This window comes from Vulpes lagopus, chromosome 24 (genome assembly GCF_018345385.1).
Source record: "Vulpes lagopus strain Blue_001 chromosome 24, ASM1834538v1, whole genome shotgun sequence".
Classification (NCBI taxonomy): Eukaryota; Metazoa; Chordata; class Mammalia; order Carnivora; family Canidae; genus Vulpes; species Vulpes lagopus.
The window spans coordinates 17672313-17693993 of record NC_054847.1 but is presented as its reverse complement, the minus strand read 5'-3'; the positions used below and the strand labels follow the sequence as shown (position 1 = coordinate 17693993).

The 21681-nt window shown below is 35.2% G+C and overlaps 1 protein-coding gene across 5 annotated transcripts in view; it reads right to left on the bottom strand.

The window, feature by feature from the left end:
• RAB3GAP1 (RAB3 GTPase activating protein catalytic subunit 1) overlaps positions 1 to 21681 on the bottom strand; it is a 116560-nt gene that overhangs the window by 24392 nt on the left and 70487 nt on the right. For all 5 annotated transcript variants that reach the window (XM_041739426.1, XM_041739423.1, XM_041739424.1 and 2 more), the window contains 6 exons: positions 19685 to 19822; positions 15980 to 16207; positions 2856 to 2952; positions 2656 to 2759; positions 2405 to 2520; positions 376 to 478 (listed from right to left, as the gene is read on the bottom strand). In XM_041739426.1, the coding sequence (XP_041595360.1) occupies positions 376 to 478; positions 2405 to 2520; positions 2656 to 2759; positions 2856 to 2952; positions 15980 to 16207; positions 19685 to 19822 (786 nt within the window). The remainder of the gene's footprint in view (positions 1 to 375; positions 479 to 2404; positions 2521 to 2655; positions 2760 to 2855; positions 2953 to 15979; positions 16208 to 19684; positions 19823 to 21681) is intronic.

Genomic DNA, 21681 nt, shown 5'->3' with positions numbered 1-21681 from the left:
GCATTTATAATTGGTAAAACTGATCTCTATTCTAATTTGAAAGTAGTCTACATTTTTTCCTACCACACAGCACTGGCCATTGCTAACCGAGTCCTTATGATATTCCGTAATAATGGATTTCAGACTCTTCTAACTTTGGAAAATTATATCCTAAAATATACTTATCATTTTACTTACACATGTAAGAAAGCAAGCGGATTTCAAAGACTTAGAAGTCACTGTTGACAGTCATTGTTTTTTTTAATGTTCGAACCCAATGCTCAGACTTCCACTCAGCAGCTATAAGAATCAGTCATGTGTAGAAATCAAAACAGCACCTTACTGAGTAGAGGTCTGGAGAGAGATCATGATCAGCCAGTAAGGAAATTCACATACCCTTTGAGCATTCACAAACAGCTTGTGAATGATTTTGCCGGCATGTCCTCTTCCTGCACCCACGACTAAAACTTCAGGCTGCTCCAAAAGGCAACTCACAAACCTAGGGGAGAGAGGTAATGACAGGACAGAAGCAAGCTGCTTGGTTCACATGGTCAGTCCTCCCAAATTAATTTTGTGGACAAATTCTCAAACTGATACTGGATAAACCTACTAAGGCTAGAGTGGAACTTTTATAACAAACAGAGCGACATTTGGAATTAAAACAGACAAATGATGATCTTATTGCTTTTCAAATGTTTTCATAACATTTTCAAAAAATTCATCTCTGGGGCTGGCTGGGTGGCTCAGTGGGTTAAGCCCTGGACTCGATTTTGGCTCAGGTCATGACTTCAGGGTCATGAGATGGAGCCCATGTTAGGCTCCATGTTCAGTGGGAATCTGCTGGGATATTCTCTCCTCTGCCCCTTCCTTACTCTCATGCACACTCTCCCTCTCAAATAAATAAATAAATAAATAAATAAATACATATTTATAAAAACAAAACAAAAACCTCACCTCTGTCAAAGGGTAAAAAGAAACACCGCATCTATTCCTTTCAGACTAGAAACTTAGAAAATACTACAGTAAATAAAAAATGAAAACAATATTTGGGGGGTGCCTGGGTGCCTCAGTAGGTTAAGCATCTGACTCTTGGTTTCAGCTCAGGTCATCTCAGGGTTGTGAGATCAAGCCCCACACTCAGCTCCACACTATATGTGGAGTCTGAGGATTCTCTCCCTCTCCCTCTGCCTCTTCCCCCACTCCCACCTGCGCTTGTGCATGCTCTCTCTCTCAAAACAAAACAGTATTTTGGACAACAAAAAACAAGTTATATGCATACAGCAAAGCAATAATCCATATTTCTCATTTCTATTCTTTTAAAGTGGGTGTGTATATGTGTATGCATGCATGTGTGCTTAAAATACACATTTTGCGGGCAAAGCCTCAACTATGCCATTATGTGTGGAAACACTACACCTCCAAATACATCACAGATAACATATGTGGAGCTATCACAGTCAAAGGCACCATGCCTGCACCACTAATTCATACTGCTATTTTAGAAACAATTCCCTTGGTTATTGCTTATTCTTCTCTTTTATTTTTTTATTTTTTTTTATTATTCTTCTCTTTTAAAAATGAAGTTTTCAAGAGCAAAGATAGCTAAGAGAAAATTTCACTCCACAGAAGGTATAAAATCCCAACAAGAACTTGTTAAGAGCAATAGCACATGCCTTGTCATATTCTATTAATTATTCAGCATCAATAATGCCATTTCATTTCTGAAAAGGCTGATAAAGAATTTTAAGTTATGATGAATTCAATTTGCTAAAGTAACAAATTTGGAAACACTTTATCACAATTAAAACAACATTGTTCTTTCAACTACCACAGGTAAAAATGGACAGGAACTCATACTGACAGGTAATGATGCCAAGTCTCTCTCAGGAGGAAGACAAGATTGACCCGGTCATCTGTAACATCCTGGTGCGGCCATCTGGTCACTCTTTCAAAACATGTCAACAAGGTGCACAGGATATGCACATTTGCTTTCAAAATTCTTGTTTAAAATTAAATAAATAACTAGGAATACTGAGCAGAAATATTTCAGAACATCTCAGACTGTGGTAATGGAAGAGTGAGAGCTGAAAGCAAAGCTCTGGTGCATTTCAAGTAACAAAGAGCGACTAGCAGCTCTTCCACAGGGAACTGCAGGCGTATCTCCAAGAGCAAACAAGGACATTAGTAGAAAGAAGACCTGGTAGACTTATTTCTAAATGTGGAAGGAGAGGAAATGCCTGGCAAATACCCAGAAATACAGGGGAGGTCAAAGTCTATGATAACCAAATATTTCTCTGTCTCTGGCTGATGCTTGTTACAAATAATACAGGGGTACCAAAAAAGAATTCCAATATTCTATTAAAATGTTCTAAAGAGCATGATGGCTTTTCCTACTGCAGACAAACGTTACTCAAATACCAATTACCTTTCAAGATCTTCTTTTTCCTCCTCTTGTTCACATTTCTCAGTTCCAAACTTGGCTTTCAGTGAGCGGGCTCTGGCAATTATAGCTTCTACATTAGTAATTTGATGGATGATTTCCTGATAGTGCAAAAGGGAGAGACATACATTGGAAAATAGCAAAAAGAAAGCAGCCTTTTAAAAATTTATCTTTAAAACAATCATTGCCAACTAGGGAGAACGCTTGGCAAGATCCTGACACTACAGCAAACTTACTTCCAGTTTCTTGTCTTCTGGATTGGGGAAGTGCAAAACTTTACTGGAATGGGTTATTATCTGCTTTATAATCTTCTTAACTGAAGAAATGTTTTCCAGATTTTCTATTTTTAAAAAGATCAAAGCCATTATTAAATAAGTCAGCAAAATATACTTTCATTTTGGAAATGAACTAATGACTAATCAAGTAAGACATTTACCTTCTTCCTTTACCTTGAGTACAGCTGCATGAATTACACAAGGTAACAGGTGCCGAGCGAGGTCTGCAGGTTTCTGTACTGCCAGATAGTGCAGCACCTGAAGGAGGCACAAAGTTACACAAATGATCAATTTAACTGTCAAAGAACTGAGTAGCCATTTATGAAAGAAGAAAAAATCCTCTGCACCACTGAACTCACATCTATAACAAGAGTTGACAAGAGCTCTCTTCTCTTAGTATCTTGCCCTACTCGTATCCAGGTAAGTAGCTACTACCCACAATGGTAAGAATAACATTACTGAAAACAATTAAGGACTTTAGTCTTTAATAAATATTCTCTCATTTTTTTCCTTGTTTCCAATATGTAATACATGCAAATTAGGAAAATACAAAGAAAATAAAAACGATCTGTACATTATAGCATCTAGAGATAATAACAACTGTTAATGGTGGAGCATTTTCATTCCAGAATTTTTTAAAGATGCTGAATACACATATTAAGTAAACTAATATTAAGCATGTAAATACTGTTTTGTAACCTGGTTTTCTCACCTAACATTTCTAAACATTGATAGGGACCTTCCAGTAATTTGTTTATTTTACTGTTTTCCCAAAATGGAAATTGTTTTATTATTTTTCTAATTAAAAAAAATACAGAATATAACACATGGACCCTAACCTTAAAGTACTTTATTCAACAGGAGTAAAGATAAAAGAAATATAACTTCATAACATGAATCTGGATAATAAATGCTCATAGATTTCAGAAATAGATAGATATATAATGGAAAAGCCCTCCAGAAATCGTAATTCCTAAGAAGCAACTCATTTTTGTGTTTATATTCTGACTTATTTCTCTGTCCATTTAAACACAAAGATAGAAGCATATGCAATTTCTTAACAAAAATAATAATAATATACATACTATTTTATAACTTGCTTTGTTCATTTAATGACTTATAACCTTTATTTTTTGGCTTGGATAATTTTGTGTGATCATTTTTTTGAATTAAGAAATAATACAAACCAGAGTATTTATAAGCAGTCTAAAGACAACATGAACACTTGTTTACACACGAAACAGCTTAAGATAAACAAAACATCACCAGCACTTTCCCAATTCCCATGTGCCTCCCTGATCATGCCTCTCCTTCCCTCACGCACCCCACCCGTCAAGTAGCTACTAATTCTTTTGCTTGTCTACATAGTTTTCTCACATATGTGTGTGTGTAGCCCCAAACAATATATTGCTTAGTTTAGCCTGGTTTTAATCTTCAAACAAATGAAATGTTTCTGGTTCAGCCCCTAGTGACTTGTTCTTTATTCGGCATTCTTTCTGAGATGCATATGCTGATACATGCTGTAGTTTATTCATTTTCACTGCTGTATTAAAACGCTTCTCCACTGATAGACACCCCCCATCATTTCTGGCTATTACATACAAGGTTCCTGTTATATTATTGGGTATGCTTCCTGATGCAATGTAGAGGAATTTTTTGAGGGCATATACCTAAAAACAGAATCAGGATATGTACAAGATAATACCAACTGACTATTTTTTTGAAGTTATATTCCAAATTATTTTACAAAGTTTTCAAAAGATTTATATCTTTATCTAGAGTAATAATAGTTCCCAATGTTATACATCTTTGTTAACACTTACCATTCAACTTTGGCTTTCCTTAACTTATAGCAAAACAAACTTTCAAGAATACAAAATATATCTTCACCCTTTGCCAAAACTCACCTTTTACCTCATCACACCCATCTCTTTCCTCTGTATATGTATACAATAAATATACACACATACATAATGTGAGAACATGTTACATACACCATGTCCTTTATCCCCAAAGATCTGTATTTCCTGAAATTAAGAAATGTTTTCTTAAAAAAAAAAAAAAAAAAAAGAAATGCTTTCTTATATAATCAAAAGACAAACTATTCTGATTATATAAACTACCTTTAACACTGATCAAGTTACTTTTAATCTAGCCAACTATCCTTATTACAATTTCATCAATGGACCAAATAATAACTTTTATAACCTTTTCCCATCACCATACACAATCTAGTCAAAGATCTAGTCAAGGATCATACACAGCCTTTAGTTTCCATACCTCTTAAATCTCAACAAATCTTGAAGTTTTCCAGTCTGTCTTTTATAACATGGACATTTTGACTATAGTGCCCTCCCCTCCCCTTTCTGAATAACTGTATTTCATATTTTATTCCTTAGTTTTATATTTTTATTTCCTTAGTTTTAAAAAAATTAGATGCAATAATTTACATACCATAAAACTCACCACTTTAAAATGTACACTGCAGTGGTCTTTAGCATACTTACAAGTTATACATCACCATTATCTAACTGCAGAACGTTTTAATCACCCCAAAAAGAAACTCATTACCCAACAGCAGTTACTCACTCATTTCTCCCATCTCCTAGACCCTGGTAACTACTAAACTAACTTTGTTTTCATGAATTTGAATTTTTTCTGTTTTCATGAATTTTTATTCTGGCATTTCATATAAATGGTATCATGTAGCATGTGGCCTTCTATTTTTGGATTCTTTCACTAAGCATAACACTTTTAAGGTTCATTTGTGTTATACCATGTATCAGAAATTCATTTGTTTTTATGGCTTAATAATATTCCATTGTATGAATTTGTCATACTTATCCATTCATCAGCTGATATTTAGCTTGGTTCCACTTTTTTGCTATTATGAATCATCCTGTCAGTATCTGTATATTCAATTTCCTCAGTTTTTATTTAATGTCCTTTTCCTATTCCAGGAGCCAATCCAGGATATATTATATTTAGTAGTCATATTTCTAGGCTCCTCTCACATGTGACACTTTCTTAAGACTTTCCTTGTCTAAGGAAAAAAAATTTTTTAAGATTTTACTTACTCGTTTATTTGAGAGAATGAGCGTGTGCAAGTAGGGGGATGGAGAAGGGGACAGCAGATTGCACTGAGTGTGGAACCCAAAACAGGGACCCTAAGATCATGACTTGAGCTGAAACCAAGATTCAGACATTTAACCAACGGAGCCACCAAGGTACCCCTGACCTTGACATTCTTAAGGAATTCTAGTCAGGTTATTTTGTAAAAAGTGTCTCAACTGGAACTTCCTTGATGTTTTTCTCATGATCAAACTGGGGTTAGGGATTTTAGGAAGAAAGATGAGTTATAAAGTGCTACTTTCATCACCTCATATCAAGAATACATGAAACTTATCAATATGACTTATCCCTGTTGTTAACCTTGCTAACCTGGCTAAGATAGTATCTGTCAAGCTTCTGCACTGTAAAGTTACTCATTTTCCCAAATTTGCATACTGCACTCTTTGGAAGGCTGTCACTATGCACAGCCCATGCTTATATAGTGGATTTGGAGTTCTGCATAGATTTGTCTCCTCCAATTCATTCAATCATTTATTTGTAACATCACAGACTTAAAGACGTTTATCTTACACTCTGAGTAGTCCAACAGTACTTTATTTTGTTGCTCAAATTGTTCAAGTATTGGCCACTGGGAAATGTTTTAGTTGGTCCCTGTGTCCCTTTAATATACACCAGAATTAAGTGTTACAAATTTTTAGAACAGAAAGTTTCTCATTTGGGGTTTATCTAATTTTCCTCACGATTAGATGCAGAATATGTATTCATGGATCAATGTCTAAACGCTGTTGGATCCTTCAGAGTATCACATTTTGATATAGGCAATCTGCATCCACCCCTTATTAGTAATATTAATTTTGACCACCCACTCAAGGTATTGTCCCATTTCTCTACTATGTAGTTATTATTTCCTTGCAATTCTCCATTTGTCTTGGAGAGACACTTTTAATATATCTGCTGCTGAAGTGAGCACGGAAAGACACTTTAAAAACCATGCAAGTATGATACTCTTTACCCAAATTTCCACCTAGACATCTACTGAGGAGTGTCACTGGAACCAATCTTTACTATGAATATGGTTGTAAAATGAAGAGTTTCCTACTACAATGTATCCTCCATCTTTATGAAATGCCTCCCCTCTCTCCCATTTCTTTATCTACAAATTGCCAATGTGGACCCAGGGGTTCCAAGTTTTTCCCAATGGTTTATAATTCATTACTGTCTTTAGTTATTTGCTATTCAAATTGTCCAGACTTGGCCAGTAAGAGTCTCTTCAAACTACCTCCTTATGATACACCCCTATCTTTTCTTAAGCCGCTCTTTATTTTCTGGTAACATATGATGTTCCACACTCATCTTATACCTTCCTTGTCCCAATTCTGAAACCTACCATTCCTCTGACGAAAGCATGGTTCCTTTTAATGAGTAATGCTCTAGGAAACAATATATATGTGTGCTCACTGCTACTGAGATGTCAGCATTGATTCCAGACCCTTTAAGACAAAAAAGCTAGGAATACACACACACACACACACACACACGTACATACCCACATACCTATCCATGCTTTAGAAATCTATGCGTCCTAGCAATACCTCCAATCCCAATGCACTGCCCTTTGGTCTTCCTTGCTTTCCTCAATTCTATGTTTGCATCTCATTTCCACAGTGAGAATACTAACTTCCAATAATATCAACACATTTAATTACTAATTTGCTCCAATAATCCACTTAAAAGTTTCAGAATTGCTTACCCACATCACTAAAAAAAAAAAAAAAAAAAAATCTAGAAATAGAGTTCAAGATTTGTTTGCAATGCTCTCCCACCTTTCCCCCTACCTGAGTGTATACAATCAAACATAACAATGTGATCAGAAATTATTGAATTAGATTCTCTTCCTAACCCTGACCCAATTTCAGTGTAGTTATTCATTTCAAATACACTTGGGATTAATTTATTTCAGCTTGCTTTCAGTTTTGGTCATTTCTCCTCTTTCCATTCTTGTTGATTCATTTTAATTTTGAATATATAAACAAGTAACATTTTTCCAGAAGTCAAAAGTATACAGAAGTATACACTTACCTAAATGTCACTCCCTCCCATATTCCTTTTACTCTATTTTTTCCTCCCCTTTCAACCATTCTGGGTAACTAATTTCACTGTTTTCTGTTTTGTGAAGATAAATTTCTTTTTGTGAAGATAAAGAGACACGTTTTCTTAATCTTTTTACAGAAAATGAAGCATACTATATATTCATCTGCACTTTACTTTTCTCTTAAAAACATATCCTAGAAATTCCTATCAGTTAATAGATTTTTTTTTTTTTTTTTTTACCAGCTGCACAGTTATGTAGGTGAACCAATAAAGCTCCTAAGTTTGGGCATGTAGAGTTTCCAGTATTTTCTAATTAATGCAGCAATGAACAACTTAGTGCTTCTTTATTTTTGTACTGTTGAAAATATTAGGGTAAATTCCTAGAAGTGGGATTACTTTTGGGTAAAAGGGTAAATGAATATGTAAATTTTATTAACTACTGCCAAATTCCCCTCCACGGGGGGGGGGGGGGGGGGGGGGGGGGGGGGGTGTTGTACCTTCCTGTCTCTTACCAGTAATGTAGGAGAGCTGTAGCCTCAGGGCCTCATTGAGTATTTATTAAGCTGTTAAATTTTTACCAATAGATGTGTGAGAAATGGTTATCTCAGTGAAGTTTTTTAATTTGCGCTTTTCTCATTATGAATGAAGTTGAACATCTTTTGAAAGATTTAAGGGTAATTATCTTTTGGGGGGATGAGTAATCTCCTCATAATCTCTTGCCCATATTTCTAAAGTATTTGGCCCTTTACCTGTTATATATATATATATTTTAGCCCTTTACCTATAATATATATATATATATATATATATATATATCCCAGTTTACAAATATTTTTCCCAGTTTATCATTTGTCTTCTGATTTTTTTTAATCCATTCTTATGGGTGGTATGAAAAACAGATCTGGTTATTCATTTATCCCAAAACAATTTATTAAAAGGGCCATCTAGGAGCACCTTGGTGGCTCAATCAGCTAAGCATCCAACTCTTGATTTTGGCTCAGGTCATGATCTCAGGGTTGTGAAATGGAGCCCCCTCGTCAAGCCCTGAGTCAGGCTCCAAGCACAGCACGCTTAAGATTCTCCCTCTCCCTCTGCCCCTCTACCCACCACTAAAACACAAAGTAAAATAAATAAAAGCTCCATCTATACCAGTGATTTGAGATGCTATCTTTATCATATACTAGATTTCTATATATATATATCTTTTTTTTTTTTTTTTTTTTTAACTTATGATAGTCACAGAGAGATAGAGAGAGAGGCAGAGACACAGGCAGAGGGAGAAGCAGGCTCCATGCACCGGGAGCCCGACGTGGGATTCGATCCCGGGTCTCCAGGATCGCGCCCTGGGCCAAAGGCAGGCGCCAAACCGCTGCGCCACCCAGGGATCCCTCTCTATATATATCTATGGACTTTCTCTTCTGTATCACTGGGCTGTCTAGTTATGCACCATTATCACATTATTTAAATAGTAAGGATGTATACTATGCTTTAGTATATGGTTGAGTTAGTTGCCCTTCCTCTTCCCCTCATTCACTTACCTTATTGCTCTTTTCTACCTGTTTTTAGCTACTCTTGCATGCTTTTTTAAAATAATGCACCCATTTAAAGTGTACAGAGCTGTACAACCAATACCACAATCAGTTTTACAATATTTCCATCACCTCAAAAAGAAACCCACTAACAGTCACTCTTCAAACTCCTGAGTCCTAAGCCTGCATGTTTATTTTTACAAATAAATTTGAGTATCAACTTGTCTGGCTCCATAGTAAGGACTTTTGGTAACTTACTGGGACTGCATTAAATTTATAAATTAATTTAGAGAACTGACCTTAATGATGCTGAAACTTCCTAAATAAGAACAAGCAATATCTATTTGTTCAAGTGTGTTTTTCAAGAGTATTGTGTTTTCTTTAATAATATTTCTAACATTTCTGGTTAGGTTTATTTCTAGGTATTTACCATTTTTTTCTCTTATAGTAAAGAGAAAATGTCATTTACATCTTCAGAATGGTTATTATTTGTGTATATGAATGCTGCTAGATATATATTAACCTAAAATCCTACTACCTTGCTGAATTCTTCTGTCTGAATTACTTTATCATGAACTTTCGATTTTTTCTAGGTATGCTGTCATACTACCTATAAATAGTTCTTCTTTTCAAGTTCTATGCCTCTGCTTTCTCTTTTCTAATTATAGAAGCTAACACCTTCAGAATAACATAAAAGGGAAGGGGAGATAGTAGGCACCACTGCCTCGTTGCTAACCTTAGTGAGAATACCTCTAGGGTTCCTCCCACTAAGACACTGTGTTTAGGACTGAGGTCTATATATATTTTTCATTTTAAGAAACTATCCACCTAACCTTATTTCTCAATTTCATTAGGAATGAGTATTAAATTTTATCAAAGACTTATTCAGTATATATGGAAATGATATATTTTCTGTTTAAATCTATTAATGAAATTACTAAGTCGATTCCTTTTTTATATATATTTAAATTCAATCTGCCAACATATAACACCCAGTGCTCATCTTATCCTGTGCCCTCCTTAATGTCTGTCACCCTCAATTTCCAAATAATCGTTGTTCCACTCAATTGACATGTACTCTTTTTTTTTTTTACAGTGGCAAGAGTCTGTTCACTTAGGATTTTGCATTCAATTTCTTAAATATTACTGTTCTGTATGTTTTTTTTTTATATGCTTAGGGATCAATGTTATAGTCAACATTTCTTAGGGATCAATGTTATAGTCAACATTTCTAATAAAAGATGTTGGGATGGGCAGCCTGGCTGGCTCAATGGTTAAGCGTCGCCTTTAGCCCACGGCATGATCCTAGAGACCTGGGATCGAGGGACTTAGGGATCAATGTTATAGTCAACATTTCTAATAAAAGATGTTAGGATGGGCAGCCTGGCTGGCTCAATGGTTTAGCGTCACCTTTAGCCCAGGGCATGATCCTGGAGACCTGGGATCGAGTCCCACATCGGGCTTCCTGCATGGAGCCTACCTCTCCCTCTACCTGTGTCTCTGCCTCTCTCTCTCTCTTTTCTCTGTCATGAATAAATAAATTAAAAAAAAAAAAAAAAAGATGTTGGGAAATTTCCTCCGACTGCTATATACCGAAACAATTTAAGCAGCACTGGGAATATCTGGTCTCTCAACATTTAGATGAATTCCTCTGTGAAACCATGTAGGCCTGGTGGTTTTTTATGGGGTCATTTCTTGATAACTGTGTCTATTTCTTCTATGGAAACTGGTCTGTTTACATTTTCTGTCTTTAGTCATTTTTGATATACTGCATTTTTCTAAGCATCCATTTCATTTGGTTTTCAAATTTATACAAATTTATATACAGAATCATACAAAGTATTGGTCTTTTTTTTTTTTTTTTTACTATTTCCTCCGTATCAGTAGTTATTGGCACTTTTTGTCATTTCTTATTTGGCATACGCATGCTTTTCCCTCTCTGATTAAAGCAATCAACCGTGTATCTATTTTTTCAAATAAAACCAGATTGACTAATTTAATCAGTTTTTTTCCCTTCTCTACTTCATCACTTTTATCTTTATCTCTGCCTTCCTTTTGTTTTCTTTTGGTTTTATTTTGTTCTTTCTCTAACTTCTTGAATTAGAAATTTATTCAGTAATTTTCATTCTTCTATTTTTCTTTTAAAGCATTTTTTATTTATTTATGAGAAACACAGAGAGAGAGGTAGACAGAGAGGTAGAGGGAGGCTCCCTACAGGAAGCCTGATGTGCAACTCAATCCGAGGACTCCCGGGATCATGACCTGAGCCAAAGGCAGACATTTAACCACTGAGCCACCCAGGTGCCCCTCTTTTGTTTCTTCTTGATGCAAGTATTTAGATCTATGGATTTTCCTTTGATCACTCCTAAAATAGAGGTTCAGATGTGTAGTGTTTGCATTATTTTTCAGAAATCTTAGTATTTCTCCTTTACCCAAGAGTTAACTAAGGCTTTTATATTTCCAGGTAGAAGGCCTAGTTTTTTTGTTGTTGTATTATTTTTAATTCTTAGTTTTATTGCAGAGATCATCATAGTACTGGTTATATTTCTATTATGAATCCTGCTGATGTTCTCTTTGGGCCCTAATATACTATCAGTTTTTGTGAATTTTCCACGTGTGTGAAAAGAAGGTATAGTCTCTACTGTCAAGGTGTAGTGTTTGAGATATATTTAAAAGATCAAACTTATTATCTTGTTTAGATCTTTCCTTAGTTTTATCCACCTGACTGTCCTGTATTGAGAAGAATTTGTTCAACATCCTGTTATTAGTGTGTTTCAATCTGATTCTCCCCTTTCTCCTGTGATTTCCTATTTTTATACATCTATAAAATGTATAAAAATAGGCTACTGTGTTATCTAGTGTATAAACATTAACAAATCTTGTATCCTCACTGAGAAATACCACGTTAAGATTATAAAGAATCTTTGTGTCATTTAATGCTTTTTTGCTTCAATTATACTTTATTTCATATTAGGATCATAACACCTGCTTTCTTTATTGCTTTCATGTACCTAGTAAGTCTTTGCCCAGGGTTAATTTGTGACCTTCTTTTTGTATGTGTGATAAAATAAAATTTAATTATATAATTAGACATTGGCAGAAAACTGAAAGAATAATTTGGCTATCCCCTTACCCTGATCCTATTTCTATTCTATGTATTTTATTTTTTATTTCATTAGTTTTTTAAGCATAACTAACATACAGTGTTATATTAGTTTTAGGTATACAGTATAGTGATTCAACAATTCTATCCACTCCTCAGTAATCATCAAGAGAAGTACTCTTAATCCTCTTTAACCTTTTACTCTCAATCCCACCCATCTTTCCTCTGGCAACCATTAGTTTGTTCTCTATAGTTAAGAATCTAGGGCTTTTTTTCTCTCCTTTTTATTTGTTTTGTTTCTTAAATTCCATATATGCACGAAATGATATGAGTATTTGTCTTTTTCTAACCTATTTCACTCAGTATTACATCCTCTGGGTCCATCCATGTTGTTGCAAATGGCAAGAGTTCATTCTTTATGGCTGAGTAGTATTCTACTGTAGAGAGATATATATATATATAAAATCATCATCATCTTTATTCATTAATCCCTCAATAGACACTTTGTTGCTTCCATATCTTAGCTGTTGAAAAGTATGCCACATAAACATAGGGTTGCATGCCATCTTTTAAAATTAGTGATTTCAGTTCCTTTGGGTAAATACTCAGTAGGGGAATTACTGGATTGCATGTTAATTCTATTATTAGTTTTCTGAGGAGTCTCCATACTGTTTTCCACAGTGGATGTACCAATTTGCACTCCCACCAACTGTGTATGAGGGTTCCTTTTTCTCCACATCCTGTCAACACTTGTTATTTCTTATCTTTATTTTATCCATTCTGATTTTGTAGCCTTTTTGAATCACTGAAGCCCTGGTTTGTAGTGGAGTTGGGTTTTATATAACTTACTATCCTGTACTTGATTGTTATCATGTGTGTTTCTCTATTTGGTGTATGTTCTTTGCTTTCTAAAACACTCTGCCAGTACTGAAGGTTTATATTTTTATTCTAGTAGGTATCTCCATGGTAATACTTTTTATGCTGTCCCTTAATTCCCTCCCTTTAAGTGTTTTATAATCTGGTCTAACCATTTTAAATGGTATCCTCTGATTACCACCTATTATCTATGTAAGTCAGTGATCTCATTCTACTTTCCCCTCTTCTCTCTCCTTTTTTTGTCCTAACTTTTTAGATGCATTCTACTTTGTCCTAATACACAATATTTACATTTTCTTCTACCCATATCCTCACCTAGTTTTAGTCTTAGTTCTAAAAATTAAAAAATTAAATGCTCACCAGTGGTCTTTTGCCAAAGTTTCTCCAGTTATATTTTGGTTAGATCAAGTTCATCCTCCTATACGATGCTGTTTAATAAGGCAGCAACTAGCCACATGCAGCCATTTAAAAATTCAGTTCCTATGGTATATTAGCCACATTTCAAGTGTTCATTAGATCCACATATGGCCACTAGTTGTTTGGACATCACAGCTATAGAATGTTTTTAACACCACAGAAAGTTCTATTAGACAGGGCAACTCTAGTGGATTCCTCAAAAAGGGTGCATGTGTACAAAAATTTGCATGTGCAAAACCTCAGAGAAAATTTTCTTAGAGCCTTGATTATTTGGATACCTTAGTGAGATATAAATCTTTGGTTTGTACTTTTTGCTTACATTTCTTAAAAGTTCCCTTGCTTTTGGGAAATCTGACACCTGCCTCTCTTTCCCTCTTAAGTTATTTTCATCTTTTCCCAAAAGTCCTGAGAATCTTTTTTCCTTTAAATATTTAAGTTCTAATAGTTTTGTAGTGATTTATTTTGGAGTTCATTATTTATGGTGCATTTTCCCCTCCACCCAGGGAACGAGCCCTTTCAATATGCAAACTCTGGTTTTCTTTCATTTCCGGAAAGTTTTCTTGGATTGCAGTTTCAAATAGTAGTTCTATTCTAGTGTTTTGGTTTTTCTTCATCAAAGACGGATAAAATGAGTATTATTCTTACTTTTCCTATCCTTCAACTTCTACTAGCTTCTCTTCAACTCCTTTTACTCGTCATCCATTTTTCTTCTCCTGGCTGCTTCTGCTACTTTTCCTTGATGCCTTTTACTAAATTTAAATGTAAATCTATTCTCCTTTGGGCCCTTTGTAATTTAGTCTTTATTTTTGATATGGTTATCTTATTCTTCTCCTTCTATCCTGAGGTAAATCAGTTGTGGTTTCATTTCTTTGTGGGGTTTTTTGGTCCATTTCAGCTGTTAGTTTTAGTATTCCTGATAATATGATTTTTCATATCCCCCATGCTGGTTTGAGGAAATGTAACCTCATGGAGTATTACAATTTTTTTCTGCATCATGGTCAATTTTCTGGGAAATGCTTTCATTAGCTGAAATAATCAACTCTGCATTTTCTGCTATTTTTAAATAGTAGTTTTATATGGATATGGTCTGATCTTTACTAATCCTAGTCATGTCACAGTTTAAAAGTGCCCTCTTCTGTACCATTTCTTTAATGGATTGGGGGTGGAGGTAATGGAGGTTGATAAGGTCTTATTTCTCTTGTGTTTCTGCAGGATCCCTAATTTTCCCCTTATTCCTTTTTTCCCATCATTCCTTTATCTCAAAGGCATATCATTCCTTCTCTATGTAACTGGTTGTTCCCAAGGTAGTGTCTCTCAGAGTGTCCACTTGTATTCCTCCCCACTTCAAGCCCCTTCAAATCCCTTTAAGCTAAACCTGCATTGAGTATTTTGAACTGAGTATTAATGTTATGTTCTCTCCTTCTGGGGTGACTCTGTGCTCCATCTAAGTCTTCTATATCCCTCAGCTCTTCTTCTTAAGACTCCCTGCCCCCAGTCTCTGCACACAGGCTTACAGCACTAGGAACTCCACTGAAATTTGGCTTATTTCTCAAAGTTAATTTGAAGGTCACTATAGTCTCTATGTATCTTAGTAATGCTGAAGGCATAGATTGATTTTCTTACTAATTTCATGGAGTTTGGGGGGACGTGGGTAGGAGAGTGTGTAGGACAATTTCTTATCAGATGGCTGTCACTATTCTCCAGAACTCCAAACGTTTAATAATTACAAAGCAGTCCACCAAATGATTATCCCATAAGTTTTTGAATGAAGACTTATCTTAGAAACTTTTGTTGTATCTACTTTTTCACTAGAAAACTTTGCTGAACCTTGCTCTTATACATAAATCTTAATGTATTTCTTATTTTCTTAATAAATTTTTGGTGGTAGAACTGCTAGGTCAAAAGATGTGACCATCTTTAAGGCTTTTGACATATGCCATAAGTCAGTCCAATGATAAGTATTCTATATATACACATTTTATTCTCTGGCCTATTTACAACTAGTTCTAAAATCTTTAATGTGAACAGCAGATACATAAAAGGCCCATTAAATTTCAATGCTAAAATAAATAAATAAATAAATTTCAATGCTTTACTTCTCAAGTACATCCAAAGGTTTCACGTCTATTATAGTGAGTTTTTAAAATGCTGGAACAATAGTTAGCTTTCTAGTATTAGATACTCAAACCTCAGTTACCTTTTCTGCTTCCCGTGTATCATCAAAAAGTCTCCTCTGCCTTCTAGCAGGAATTGGCTTAGCAGTTTCCCAGGCTTCTACCCACATGTTGCTTGGAATCTTCATTCGGGCACTCAGTTCTCCTTTCAGAACCATGTTGCCCTTTTCATCAACAACTTCCTCTTCAATATAATCCCGGGGTGAGTACCACCTCACAAAATCTTCCAGAAAACAACCTGGATTAGCTGCCTAAAATACGGCAAAAAAATTCAGCAGAATCAAATAAAAATCAACAGTTAGTGATAAACCTGTTCACAAAATCATACTTTCACAAAATGCTTATCTAATCTTTACAAAATCTAATATGTGACATGAGTTTGGGTATTTTCTTTAAAACAGGTCAGATGTTCAAAGTACCAAAAGCATTTTCTTTCATTGTCTCCATTTTACAGAAAAAGAAAAATCTGATGAACTTAGAAATAAAAAATTGATGTGAAATGAAAATAATTCTCTTAAGTGTATTATAAGTTATATAAGTTAGTTTAAAATTATAAGACAGTAACTACTCAATACTAGGAAAAGTATCAAATAAGCTCAAGTCAAGTAATTAAATAACACACACATGAAAAGAATAATAATGCAATAAAAGAAAAGTTCTACTGTTTTTTTCCCTCAATAAATCAATACTGGCACTGCAATAAGTATCAGTGAACTTCAGAAATGTTCTATTCAGTCATCAAATTATTGTGCTTTATATAACAAATTACCATCACATAAATTGCTTTTGTCCTGGTAAGGAATTAGAATTCAAACTATTGCTTTTCAGGTTTCTGAAACCAACTAACTAACTTTTATTTAGTGGGTAAATCTATAGAATTAATGATGATACATGTCAAAATTCATTAAGTAATTCTACATTCAAGCCTGGAAAAAAAAAGTAGAGGCTTCACAGTGTTAGTAAGGCATGGAGGTCTTTTTGCCAAGTATCCAGTGATGTATTAGTAGAGTACTAAGGATGGAGTTAGATACACACACATTGACACACACACTCAAAGGATGTGTGCACACATTAAACACATGCCTTTTTGGTTAAATTCTCTACCACAACATATACTTTCTGCTGAGAACTATTTTATTGCCTAAAATAATTAAGTAATATAAACATTAACAAGGAAGTGCTAATAAGCAGATCATTTTCTTCCTTTTTTAAATTAACCTCTGACCAAAATGAAAATGGATATAAGAAAGTCAGTCTTAAATGTGAGGAGCAAAACTGCCCTTTTCTCCTCATTGAGCTTACTGGCTATCAGCTTCACCATCCTTAACAATTTAAGAAATCCCCCTGAGGGATGAAGACTCAGAGGAAGTCCTTAACTGAGAGTCAACAACATAAATTTCTAAGGGCTACGGCATCATGACAACAAAAAAGTGCTGTGAACAGCAATGGATCAAGATTGCTACATGACTCAGGATTCATGTACAAAGATCTGGATATTGATCAGGCAACACCATACCACATAAACACATCTTAGGAACTGGAGACAGACCTTGAGAAAAGAGAATGAATTTAAAGAAAATAATGCTGAACTCCTGTACCACAGAAGTTTAAAAAAACAAAAAAAAACTTTCCTACAAAAATTCTTCCTTCTGCCTAGGCATACTGTACCAGACTGAACATACAGCTACCAGGAGAGGGTCAAGGCTCACTTCACCTATGGCTTATCTTCTTTCTACCATTACAAGTATGTACTCCAAGGGCATGCTCAAGAATAGATCCTGTCCTTCTGGAATTCCGAGTTGTCGGTACCGCAGTACATATCAGCACTCATCCAAAGCTTTGCAGACTCTCCTAAGGGCCCCTAACAACAAATCAGCCCTATATAAAAGGGAAAGGCAACCATGTTTATTTTATTTTATTTTTTGCATGTTTATTTTAGAGTGACTGTATTTCATTAAATATATTAACTGATTCACACACAGGCAGAGGCAGATGTGTAAGCTGGTTATTTGAAATACAAGCTTCTCATTAAAACAATGTTTTAAGGGGATCCCTGGGTGGCTCAGTGGTTTAGCGCCTGCCTTTGGCCCAGGGCGCGATCCTGGAATCCCGGGATCAAGTCCCGCGTCAGGCTCCTGGCATGGAGCCTGCTTCTCCCTCCTCCTGTGTCTCTGCCTCTCTCTCTATGTCTATCATAAATAAATAAATATTAAAAAAAAAAACAATGTTTTAAGAGATCTGTTGGTACTCAAGTTAGTCTAAAAAGAGTCTAATGAACCCAATTTTGCTGAGGTAGTGTTGAAATTATACAGAACCTTCCCATGAGGAGCCAAAATGTTTCTATAAGGAAAACTTTTACAATTCCAATTTGTAATTTCCTCTGCTGTCTCTGTAAAGAATGCTGTAGCAGGACAGGGATAGATAAATATGAAGGTAGTTAGAGGTCAGGTAGGAAAACAGCTGCTGCAGAGGTCCCACTATGCACATACAAACACCCTTTTCTACCTTTTTGATTTAACACATGCCCTGAGAGCCAACTGTCTTCTCTTTAACCACTATACCAACTATCTGTTTTAAAACAATAGGTCTCTCTTTCTTGTCTCATGGCAGAACAAAATTCATAGGTTTCACGTATCTTTTTAGTCTCTATGAAAAACATGTACCTACCTCTCAAGAGATTTACTGAAGACATTTTTTTCTTTTGGTAAAGATGGGGGAAATAAGCAGAGAATAAAAGCATTCCCTTTTACTGTCACTAAAATCTGCTAACAGGGAAGATAAAAGTGACAGGTTTTCACAGGGTATTTATATTGAAAAAATCAAACTCAGGCTGGCGTAGAGCACAAAAGCAGGACTGACTGGAGGCTATGGGAATGGGGAGATGGAGGCCATCACAGGTAGCAGCAGGTCAAGGAGGAAAATGTGGGCATGGGAGACAGTTCAGAGTAGCAGCAAGAGGCACAAGGAAGGCCGACTACCTACTTGGTTGTTTTGTGATTGTTTTTAATATACATGGCTTTACCTCATCTTTCAAGAATAAGTAATTTGAAAATAAAAGACTTTTCTTCATCTCTGGGTTTTTAAGCTAATAAGCTAAATGTCACCATTCTCTGAATCCTCTATGTTCTAATACAGGCCTTATAATTAAAGTTAAATATTCTTCTCCAGGTAGCAAATGCCTACTCATCCTAAATGGCGACTCTTCTGAGAAACCTTCCATGACCCACTCAGCATACTCAGTCACCTTTTTGACATTGCCTTCACAAGTGAATTCATCACATAATTATTTACCTATCCCCCTCCAAAATCTCAATAGACTGTAACTGAGGATAAACATTGTATTTCCTACTTATCTAATCACAGTGCAAGTCACAGAGTAGGCAATCAAAAGGTTTGTTGAATGACGCAGCTTATGTCAAATCCTAAGGGTTTCCTAAAAGCCACAGCTTAAACACACACAAAAGAGAGAAACATCCCAATGCATATACAGAAATGATTCAATTCTCAACTTTCAACTACTATTCAAAGATTGTTCCTTTCTTTTAAATTAAGAAGCAAGTCTGACTATGACCTTTAGGAGGTAAATGTAGGTTGTTGTAACTACTGAGAAACCAAAACGTTTAATAAAAAAGACATTCAGGCCTTCACACCACTTTAGAGAGTGACTTTCACAGCTTCATCCCAGAATAGCTCAAAATAGACTACCAAACTCTGACAGTGTGACCCACCTTAAAAGATTCCATATCTGAGAGCAGACAGGCACTCTGCATGCGTGCTCGGAGGTGAGCCCCTTCTGCTGATGTACCCAATTTAGCTAGAACCTCCGACTGCTCTTCTAGCAGATCTTCTGTCATAGGTGCTGGTTCCTGTGAAGCACAAAAGGACAAAGCTCATGAACAGCTTTTTTGTTTTTTTTTAGAAAAAGCAGAACTATAAAAATAGAATGAAGACAACAATTATACCAGCTCTAGCAGTCACAAGATCTATATTTTTAAAAATTCAGAGAAATTCACAAGTCTTTTGGAATCTACATACAAAATTAACAAATTAATAATAAATATGACTCTCAGCATCCCCCTCCCCACAATTAACATTGTGTTTCCCTTGATAAGGATTAATAAAAGACAGAGGAATTTGGGTACACTGAACATTTTCCAGCCTATTAATGATAAGAAGTGAAGTCCTAATGATATGCTTATATATGCCATCATTAGTTACAACCATGTTTTTACTGTAACTCACAAAAGGAAAAAATTGATAAATATGAAAATTAAAATAAAGGCAAATTAATTGAATTTCAACTAAGAGACCCCAAATAAGTAAGTTTTATGTTGGAAAAGCTGCTTTGAGTTCAGGTTCCAAAGATACTCTAATTATTAATTCCCACCAGAGGTTTCTGGATTTTTAAGAATCAGAGATATTAATAGATGTTAATGGTAACCCCAGATAAAAAAGAAGCTAAGGCAAATCTAAAGGAAGATATAACTGTAGAATCATTATGAGAGTGACAGAAAACATTCCAAACTGTTCAAAGGGGCTTAGGAAAGTTCTCTAAGAATTGATTTCATTCAATTTTATATTTGAAATGAAGCACTCAACAATCTAGAGACTAACCAAAGAAAGCTTTCCTGCTTCATTGTTAAAGCCCCCCCCCCCCCAAAAAAAAAAACCATGGACTTTTCTATTCCTAGATAATAAGATAAAGCCCAGAAGAAGTGTTTAGTGCATCGTGCCAATAAATACTTTCCTTCTAGATATTAAGAACTATAAAGCAGAGTTTTATATAGCCTCAGCACTACTGACATTTTAGACTGGATAATTCTTTGCGGTGGGCTGTCCTATGCACTGTAGGATGTTTAACAGTGTCTATGGCCTCTGCCTATTACATGCCTATAGCACTACTCCACCTCATGACAATAAAAAATGTTCCCAGGCATCACCAAATATTTCTGGGGGCAAAAAATCACTCCCTACTTGAGAACCACTGTCATTAAGATAAATAATTTTCACAAATAACCTGTCAAAAATAAAGTAGGAGCATGGTAAAGCTAAGGTATTCAAAACACAGAGCTACAAACAAAAAAAAAAGTAACTTTCTTCTATCATCTTCATTTTTGTAACAAATCTAAAAGGGGCACTTTCACACACTGCTGAAGAGAATATAATGTATAAGCTTTTCTAGATGACAATCTGGGAATCAATACTGGCATTTATGATCATGCCCTCTGACCCAATCATCTACTTCTAGAAATAGCACTATAGCATTACTTAGAATTGTCTAAGAATTGGAAAGACTTGAATGTATAGTGATAGGAAAATTGTTTAATACAGGAAAAATGGAAAGGAACTGCTCTAATAGTGATTATCTGTGGATTATGGAATTATGAGTTTTTGTTTCCTTTTCTGTACAATGAACATGCATCAAGCTTAAAGTCTCACACTGATAGAGTTGAATAACAATAAGGCAATATGACACAATAGTTAAGAGCTTGGGCTCTAGAAACAAGGTGCGTGTGTTTGAATCCCAGCTCTGTGTCTTTGGGCACACAAACTTTCTGTGACTCTTTCTTGTCAAGAAAAAAGTCCTGGCACATACTCAATAAATGCTAGCAATTAGAAACAAAATATTTAGGTTTTAATTATAAGCTTCACACTGATATAAAAATATCACAAATTTAAAAATTAGATAAACCCCCAATAAAGAGGTGACAAGAGCAGAGGCCTT